The 10,521-nt window shown below is 39.0% G+C and overlaps 1 protein-coding gene across 1 annotated transcript in view; it reads right to left on the reverse strand.

The window, feature by feature from the left end:
* The window catches only part of EIF2AK2 (eukaryotic translation initiation factor 2 alpha kinase 2), an 81,401-nt gene extending 78,222 nt beyond the window's left edge, over positions 1-3,179 (reverse strand). Inside the window, 1 exon segment of the mRNA XM_043986521.1 lies at positions 3,059-3,179. Within this exon segment, the coding sequence (XP_043842456.1) occupies positions 3,059-3,174 (116 nt within the window). The 5' untranslated portion in view covers positions 3,175-3,179.
* Between the last annotated feature and the right edge of the window lie 7,342 nt (positions 3,180-10,521).

Consider the following 10,521-nt stretch of genomic DNA (forward strand, 5'->3'; position numbering starts at 1 on the left):
TGCCCTAAGAAAGAGAACTGATCCCAGGCCAGACAGCTAAAAGGAATATCTGGGATCCAAGATGAAATGTGCTGATTAAATAGACACTGAGAGAGGGTTACTGGGATACTAGGTGACTTGATGATAGTTAATGTTGATCATTATTATATTACTTTTGTTTTTTACTTCACATGTATCTATGCTGAAACATGTACATTTCCTCTCTGAATTTAGTTCTTGTAATATTTTTACTATGGCTTGTGCTATGATTAATCGTTCTTATTATTCCTTTTTAACTGTTACTGTATTAAAACCTTTTTTTAACTTCCACTGGAAAAAAAATTGTTTTAGTGTACCCTACTGTAATAATGATTATGTTAAAGATCTTATAAGATTAACTTATAGGAAAGTGGTTGATGATAGACAGGCATGGCTATCATTGATCAAAGGTGGGAATCTTAATAGATTCCTCCTATTCTTCTAATCTTTTGGAAATTTCTTTAAACTCTGTTGTCTCTGTTAAAAATATATTTCAGCTTTGTGTCATCTGCAAATTTTAAAAGCATGGCATTTCTGCCTTTGTCCATATCATTGATAAAATGTCCTAATTTGCGGTGCCAAAGACAGATACCTGGGGCATCCCACCTGAGACCCTTCTATATTAACATTGGCCCATCAAAATCTACTCTGGGGGGTTGATCATTCATCCAATTATTAATGCATCTGATTTTTGTCATCTCTCTACTTTGTCTACAAATATAGCATTAGAGATTTTTCTCAAAGGATTTTTCTCATACATGCAAGGGGATGAAGAACAGAGAAAAAGGACTCATACATACAAGAAGATTTATAGCAGTCTTTTTTGTTGTAGCAAAAAACTAGAAATTAAAATGGGTGCACATCAACATGGGAAGGTTGAACAAATCACAATATATGAATGTAATGGAATATTATCATACCATAAGAGATGACAAATAGGACAACTTCAAAAAACACAGGAAGACTTGTATGAACTGATATACAGTGAATTGAGCAGAACTAGAACAATTTATATAATGACCACAATAATGTAAAAGAAAACAACTTGACAAGACTTCAAAATTCTAATCAAAGCAGTGATGGAATATACCTTCTACCTCTCCGTAGAGAGGTGATAGACTAGAGATGCAGAATGAGATGTGAATGTTAAGATTTATCCAATTTGTTGATTTCTTTTGCTTAACTACACATGTCTGTTACAAAGGAGGGTTTCCAGAATTTCCTGAGCCAAGATGGCCAAGTAAGGAAGCAACCCACTGAAGTTTTCCCAGATTTCGCCTCCAAACTGACATAAAACTGCCTCTGAAGCATCTTTGGAATAGGGAAACAGCCTACCAGTCTGTCAGGAAAGGTCTGTCTTACCTGGGTGGGAGGGAAGTGAGGTCCAGGAGCAGCAGCAGCTACTAGGCTCACAGCAGGGGGCCTGAATCAGGGCTTTGAGCCTGGGGCAATCCACCAGTGAGGTTCCACCCACCTGCAAACTAACAGCTCCCTAGGCAGGTGAGTGGTCTGGGCAGCATAGCAGGGACCCTCACCAAGTACCCCAAAGCTAGCACAAAGGAGGATTTCTACTGTCTACAACTTTCCCCTGACCTACCAGGTTAATAACTGTCAAAAACAGAAACAACATTAGTCTGACATGACTTATTCTTGATGAAGCTATGCTAGTTCTTAACAATCGCTGCTTTCATTTCTAAATATTCACAAACAATTCCTTTAATGCTTTCTAGAACTATGCCAGGAATTAGAATAAAACTCATTGACTTATAGTGGGAAATACTCCATTCTCTTCCCTTTTTTGAAAATTGGGGTAATATTTTCCTTTCTTTAGTCCTCCAACATCTCTCCTATTTTCTATGGTCTTTTTTTTTTTTAAGCCAGACCTTTGATTTCACTGGAGTATGGAACACCTTACAATTTATTGCCTTAAAAATTTATCTGGATCATTGAAAAACTAAGTTACTTCCCTGGATCATGCCAGTACATATATGAGGTGGAATTTGAACCCAGGTCCTCTTGACTCCAAGTCTAGCTATTTATCCACTATGCCATGCTACCTCTCATTCTCATTATCTATGAACAATAAAGAACAACCAAAGCTTCTTAAACAGTTCAGTGATATGATTAGCTTCTTAGCAATATCAGTTTTATAGCTATATAAAGGAGGATTGGAAAGGAGAGAGACTGAAGACAGGGAAGACCAATTAGATGGCTATCACAGTAGCTCAGATGTTGGGGAATAAGGGCCTTAATTAGCATGGTGGCCCTTGAAAAGAGAGCAAGAGATGGACATGAGAGATGTGGAGAAAGAATTGACATGGCCTGAGAAATGATTAGATATAATGGGGGGGGGGGAGTGAAGAAGAGAGAAGAGTTGAGGATGATTCCAAGGTTATGAACCCAGGTGAATGGAAAGATGGTGGTAGAAATAAGGCAGCTGGGAGCCCCAGACAGAGCCCATGATCTGAAAACATCATCCTTTTAAAAATGTAAATACTACAGTATCATCAACATTGAGTGTTGATCTACTGTGATGGACTATATTCTTCTCACCAATGCAATGGTACAGAAGAGTTCCAGGGAACTCATGATAGAAGAGGATCTCCAAATCCAAGAAAAAAAAAAAAAGAATTGTGGAGTATAGATGCTGAATGAACCATACTATTTCTTTTGGTTTTGGTGCTGTTGTTTTTTCTATTTTGAGGTTTTTCCTCATTGCTCTGATTTTTCTCTTATAACATGACTAATGCAGAAATAGGATTAATGTTATTATGTGTATATATATATGTATATGTGTGTGTATGTATATATATATATATATAACCTATATCAGATTACCTGCTGTCTAGGGGTGGAGAAAAATCTGAAATTGGAAAGCCTGTATAAACAAAAGTTGAAAACTATCTTTACATGTAGCGGGGAAAAAATAAAATACTTTATTAATTTTTTAAAATGTAAATATAAATATTTCAGAAGTTTTATTAATAAAAATCATAATCTTTTCAATTTCATAGTGAGATGATAATTTAAAATAACTTACTCCAAGTTATGAGGGGGTCCAGTCTTTGAAATTATTACATAGGTCACCTGTAAGTTTTTCCTCAGGCAATAACTATTGAGTTCTGCAGAGTACATGCGTGGCTGATTGTTAGCCATTCTTTCTCGTGTGCTTAAAACAGAAACGTGGTCTGAAAGAAAGAATATCCACAGAGAACAAACATTCAGCCAGATTTTCTCAATCAACTTCTGAAGCTGGGAGGGAAGCAAAAGGAAAACTCTCCACCATTCCTCTGGCATAAATTCTCCTAGTTCTATGGAAAACTTAGTAAGATAATAGCAGAAGATCTGAAAGAAACCTCAAATGTCATTTAGTCCAGCTCCCTCATTTTATAGAGGAAGATGCTGAGTCAAAGAGGTTAAATGATTTGCCCATGGTCACATACCTAGCAACTGCCAGGAGGCAGATCTGAACCATTGTTGACTCCAAGTATAGTACTATAGATAATTTACTACATTGCTTCAAATGTGTACATGGATTTATGAAAGTTCAACTTTTCATCTACAGGTTGGAGAAAGATTTATTTCCTTAAGTCTCTCAGATTTTTTAAATTCACTAAGATCACCCATAGGAGTATATACTTCTTTTAATTTCTTAACTCAGTTTCTGTAATAAACTGTCTTACAATGAAGTCTGTTGAATGTAGGAAAGGAAAACTAGAACAAAGTGCATGTAAAACTGTATTATTTTGAATTGAAAGGGACCTTAGAAGTCATTTAGTTTCATCCTCCCTCCTTAGCTTCAGGCATAAAGAACTGAGGCCCAGAGAGGTTGTGACTTGTGACTTGCTGTTGGACGATGATGTCAAAGCCAGGATTCAAACCCAGATCTCCTGATTCCAAAATCAATTATGTGCTTCTACTCATGAAAATGGGTCAATAGACATATTTTCTTTCTTTTTTTTAGTCTGGAACTGTAACTTAATCTGTTTAGGGTGGATGAAGCACCGGCCCTGGATTCAGGAGGACCTGAGTTCAAATCCAGCCTCAGACACTTGATACTTACTAGCTCTGCCACCCTGGACAAGTCACTTACCCCCCATTGACCAGCAAAAAAAAATAATTGTTTAGGGTACAACCCAGTGAAGAAACTCCCTCTACCAATGCAAACCAGCAGCTATTGTTCAATTACAGTCTCAGAGCAGGGGTTGTTAACCTTTTTCTGTGTCATGGACCCCTCTGGCAGTCTGGGTGAAGCCTATGGACTTTCTCTGAGAATAATGTCTTTAAATGCATAAAATATCACATAGCATAGAAACCAATTATATTGAAATATAGTTGTCCAATTTAAAAAAAGTTCACGAACCCCAGGAGTTGACTAAAGAATGAAAAATTAAGGGTGTCACACGAAAGAAGTGTTAACACTTGTATTCAAGTATATTGAACCCACCTGACTCCAAGGCTGGCTTTCTATCCACTGTGACATGATACCTTTTAATAAATCTCCTCACTGGTAAGTGATTCAATCCCCAATGGTAAGTGAGCTCAAACCTAAGTGACAAATAACAGATTTCTAAAATACTCCTTTCCTTCCCAGATACCTGTGAATTCAGAATCAGGAGCCCTGAGTTTGAGTCTTGGCTCTGACATCAGCTCACTGACTAGTGGTGTGACTTCAGATTAAGTCATTTAATCTCTCTCTGCCTCAGTTTCTCCATAAGCATTTTTATTATGCACTGCTATATACTAAGCACTGTGTTAAACTCTTTACAGATACTATCTCATTTGATCCCCACAACAGCCCAAGGAGGTAGATGCTATTAATATCCCCCTTTTACAGATGATTAAATTGAGATGGGCAGAGGTTAAGTGACTTACCCAGGGTCATACAGCTAGTCAGGTAGTTGAAGACTGGCTTTGAACTCAGGTCTTTCTGACTCTAGGTCCAGCACACTATCCAGTGGGCTACCTCACTGACACATTAACAGAATAATTTACCCAACACAGTTATGAGAAAGACACTTTGTAAACCTCAATACTTGGTGTAAATGTTTAGTTTTTAATTTCTTTTGTACTAGAATAAGAATGTTATCGAAGTAGGGAACTCACAATCAGGAAATTCTCTCTATCAATGCAGATCAGCACCTTGTCCCATCTTTAGCCTCATCGTTGCCAATTAAAAAAGCACCAGTGAATTGACGTCCCTGGTTCGCTATCAATGACCACAAGATGCAGCTGGGCAACCCACTAAGACTGATCCTACATGTTGTGTATGCCCAATTTCCTTAATGTAACCAATCATGATCCATACCCTCATGATGCTGCCAATATCATAACCAATAGTATGATCTCCTTACCTACTCTGTGCAGTTCTTTGTTATATGCTAATTTTTTGTTTTATACTTATTAAAAGGAGTTGTATCTCTAATTCTTAGTCTTTGGCTGGAAACTGAGGTAGCCATTGATGCCTTTATTAATAAGTACAGAGCTCTGTTAATAAACTGTTATCTTGCTTGGAGAAACATGCCTTGTTTTACCTTTTTGTTAAAGTTCACTTGAAACACCAGGATCATAAAGCCAAGTCTTGAACTCAGACTTTCCTAAACTCAGGCTTTCCTAACTCTGAGGTTAGCTCCCTATTTATTATTATACCCCTCTGACTTTATGTATTATTATTGATTATATATTGTTGTTAATCATAATAATCCTTTCAGAAAAAAATATGAAACTACAGTGTTCCAATCCGTTTAAGTCATTCTGGATTTCAGAAAACACAGTAATCCACCAATGCCTTGTAAAAGCAAGAGATCAAATCTTTTTCTGAAGGGCTTTCCTTAAGAGGGACTGCCATACCAGGATTCCTTCCACTACAGCAGCTGCTACACTTCATATAATTTAGAAGTTCTGTGACCTCAGGCAAAAGTCACCTCTCTCAGCCTCAGCTAGTTCCTCAGTTCCTGAGAATGATGTCACTTGTGCCCCACCTACTTCATAGGGTTGTTGTGAGGAAGAAATTTTAATTTAGCTTTCCTTCTTCTGGACCTTGGACCTTACAGGTCAAAATTAATATCTCATATTTATATCAAACTTTATGTCATTCTCCTGGTATGATATCTAATGACTAACAAATATGAATTGATTGATCCTGGACAATCTTTTAACCTCTCTGTATCTCAGTTTCTTCATCTGTAAAATCAGAGGACTTGCTGGCCTTTAAGGTCCATTCCAACTCTGGATCTATGCTCCTATGATTAATCCAAGGTCCTATTTAATAGATGAGGAAAAACACTCATAAAGACAAAATGCCTTGCCCAAAATTGCACAGCTAATAAATAGCAGGGTAGAGACTGGAATTCAAGTCTTCAGGCTCCAGGTTTAATCATCTTTACACTACAGCCTGATTTTGGAAATTAATTTACCACAATGTCCATAAATAACATTTACTGATGTGTGACAGGTATAAAGGTGTAAAGAGAGTCTCCTTATAGCACAGAAGAGCCATCCTTTCTCAGTAAAGTGGATCCTACTGAAAAGTAACTGGAATGAAGACATCTATCTTTGTGGGATTAAGAGGCTGAGAGAGAAAAAGAGGGTGCAGGAGGGGTCCTTAACTGGGCAATTAGGTTGCTTGGTTTTGGGAAAGGGTTTGGTTTCTTTAAGCTCCTTCCGAATATGAAATCTTGGAGTCTAGTAAAAAATATATTTCTAGGGACAGCTAGGTGGTGCAGTGGATAAAGCATCAGCCCTGGATTCAGGAGGACCTGAGTTCAAATGCAGCCTCAGACATTTGACACTTACTAGTTGTGTGACCCTGGGCAAGTCACTTAACCCCCATTGCCCCTCTATATATATATATATATATATATATATATATATATATATATATACACATATATATTTCTAATAATAGCAATAGCTTGCATCCTACATGGAATTTTAAGGTTTGTAAAGCACTTTACAAATGTTTTCTCATTTTACCCTCACAAAAAGCCTAGGAGGTGGAGACTATTACTAACCCCATTTTACAGATGAGGAAACTGAGTCAGACAGAGGTTAAGTGACTTGTCCAGGGTCAAATAGGTAGTAGTGTCTAAGGTCAGATTTAAACTTAGGTCTGCCTAACTCCAGGTCAAGCACTCTATCCACTGTGCCTCTCTGATACTTCTAAAGAAATTAATATAGTGATGTTTGGGGAAGGGGGGAATCAAATGTTTGCAAAAGTACTTACAGGTTCAGAAATCCTCCAACTATATTCTGTATGAATATAGAAACTCAATCAATGAAACTTCCTGAACTTTCCAGGAAATACCTTTCAATATTAATCTATTCTAGGCTGATAGAACCTTCCATCTTCTTTTTGGATTTATATTGAATGTGTATATTTATTTACATAGTGGCTCCTTGTCAGAATGTAAGCTACTCCTGGACAAGGACTGTTTTTGCCTTTCTTTGTATACAAAATGCTTAGTATAATGCCTGCCACACAGGAATCAATTAACAAGTGATGATTAGTTCATATTTCTCCTTTGCCAAAAAGTGATATTAACAAGTGAAATATTTAATAGAAGAAATCAGATCATACTTTTCTTTATACAGTTGTCAGAACCTAATATTTCAATTGTATAAGGAACTTCACAGTAAAGAAGTTGGGCCAAATATAAGTAAAATCCAACCAGGCCAAATATTTTATAGGAAAAATTATCTAACCAGTCTAAAAATAAGAAATAGGAGATTCAGAGAGACATTATAATTTGTCCAAGATAATATAGTTTTCGACAGTGAGAGGGATAAACAGCACAGTGCTAAGTGCTTAGTAAAGTACTATGTACTTAATAAATGCCTGTTAAATTCAATCACAAACCTATAGATGGATAAGGGGTGGTCCCTAGCTCTCTAAAACTAAAAAACTGATGGGGCAGCTAGGTGGTCCAGTGGATAAAGCACCACCCCTGGATTCAGGAGGACCTGAATTCAAATTCGGCCTCAGACACTTGACACTAGATGTGTGACCCTGGGCAAGTCACTTAACCCCCATTGCCCCGCCCAAAAAAACAAACCCCAAAACATAAAACTAAAAAACTGGAGTGAAGCCTACTGAAAATCTGTTTATTCACACTTTACTTAAAGCATCCGACAAGAATTTAAATCAGGTAGACTTGCCAGCAGTGAACAAAGTCTAAGTAGTTGGACCCCTAATTTTCAGTCTTTCCACCCTTGCTTACTATAAATTCCTGATTATAGATAATTGATAATCTAGTTTATGAATCACTCTAGTTTCTCTATTTCTCTTCTTTCTTCTCAAATCAAATCCTGATTTGAGCCCCTTCAGTGTTCATTCATCTGTGTCTCCATTAAACACACAAAAGTGAGGTTTGGGGATTTTCCTGTATTTTAATTCTCTCTGTTCCCTCTTCACCACCCTTCACCATCAATGGGCCTTTAAGAGCTCTATACCTCTTCTCTTCTCTTTATTTCAAAGTTTCGTTTCCTTCCTCAATCCTCATTCCTTCCAGGAATAGCTGAGCATCCATACGGCAGGTGTCATCACTGATTAGAAGATCAGAGACTAGAGCTGAAGAGAACTCTACTTTGGCTAGTCCAAATCCCATTTTAAAGATGGGAAAACTGAGGCCCAGAGAAGCAAAGTGACTTACGAAAGTCACTATTAGTCACTAAGTGGCAGGACCGTGATTGTCCCGCGCTCCTGACACTGCGTCATCTCCCAGTGTGCCAGCACGCGCCCCTGCACTTTTGCTGGAGGCAGGCTCAGGGAATCCACAGCCTCCAAGGGCTTCCTTTTTCCGAGCCACCAGGGGCTCTGGGCCACCTAGTCCAAAGGGAATCTGCAACCCGCTCAGAGTTGTCAGACTCACCTCCACTTCACCCTACCCCCACCCCCACACACACTTCACACACGCACGAACACGCTACAGAGCTTCCGACCACTGTCCCACACTCTCTATCTCATTTGGACAACGAACCCCTTGAGCCCAGAATCTCCCCCCGGCCCCCCGGACCAAGCAGAGCTCTCCGCAACTCACCTACAGCTCCGCTCCAGGCGCAAAGCAGCCAGCCCTCCCAACGTCTCAGGGTAATTCATTCTCAGTTTCGTTTTCTGCCCAGACTCCGCCCTACTTTTGACTGCGGGGCTCCTGCCCACCCACAGTTAGCGGTTAGGTCCGTGAAACATAAGGGAAACAAAGTTAGCCACCCTCTCCTCACCGACCTCCCTAGCCACTGAGGACTGTCTGCAGTACTCCAGGAGCTGCCCAGTCGATTGTGGCCCCAGCCTCTTCTGTCCCTCCCCATCCCCGGACCCCCCGAGCAACGGGATACACATTTGTTTAGGACACAGATAATATAGGGATCCTATAGATAACACAAAGGTGAGAAATAGTCTGGGGAAAAGGGCATTTAAGTGCAATTTGGGTATCCACTCCCCTCCCCCACCCCCTTATGTCCTTGAGGTACCGGAATTTCGGGGTTTTGTCCAGCACCGAGCTTGGCACGTTGTAAGTGCTTAATTAAGTGCAAGACCATAAAGATACTAGCCGAATTAATTTACAAGTTTGCCCTAAGGTTAGCTAATTCCTATAGTTTAACTGCCAACCAACTAAACTTTAGTTGCTATCAACAGGCCTAAGCAAGTTCCTTCTCTTACACTGCCTCTTTCTCGTAGTTCAGCCTTATTAATCCTAGCCTCTTCTGCTCTCTGGAGCGCTGTCTCTGTTGTAAACAAATTCTCCTTCTTGCTCAAGCTCTCCTCTACTATCTCTGGTTGCAAACAGAAAATAGGTTTTCCCCCAGAAAAGAGCTCACTATCCTTCTCTAATTCCTCTTATTAATTTTAAAGGAGTGATCAGTATTTAGAGGAGGGTAGTATGTATGTATGTATGTATGTGTGTATGTACATACATATATGTGTATATGTTGTGTATGTGTGTAGTACATACATATGTGTATATATGGCATGTGGTACGTTTTCTTTATACACATATACATAAACATATATGTATGTGTGTGTGTCTATATACCTGACAAACACAATTGACTGAGAACTGACTGACATCTAGTTTTGTTCCCAGGCCAATGAATTGCCTGGGATTGACTGGACTTTGTCAATTCCAGCCTCTGATTTTTTTGTAGATCTCCCAAACTCTCCCCTTCTGAGGTTCCCAAGCTTTCTTCCAGAACTTTAGCTTATTATGCAAAAGAACCTACCTGTGAGAAACTTGCTCTTCCCAAAGGCAATCTCTTCCCTGTCCCCAGTTCCCATCTGGGGTACTCCTAGCACCTGCTATGGTGGTATTCCAAGTTACAACCCCTCTGCCCCAATTAAAGACCTTGATTCTGTTAAATTGATTGTTTTATTAATTTTCAGGTTGGCATACCATATATACCACATGTATATACCATATATATGTATGTGTATACATGTGCATGTGCATATGTTTGGGTGCACACAGTATGACATATACACATACATACATACCATAAATCCAGGAG

Source organism: Dromiciops gliroides, chromosome 2 (assembly GCF_019393635.1).
Source record: "Dromiciops gliroides isolate mDroGli1 chromosome 2, mDroGli1.pri, whole genome shotgun sequence".
Lineage (NCBI taxonomy): Eukaryota > Metazoa > Chordata > Mammalia > Microbiotheria > Microbiotheriidae > Dromiciops > Dromiciops gliroides.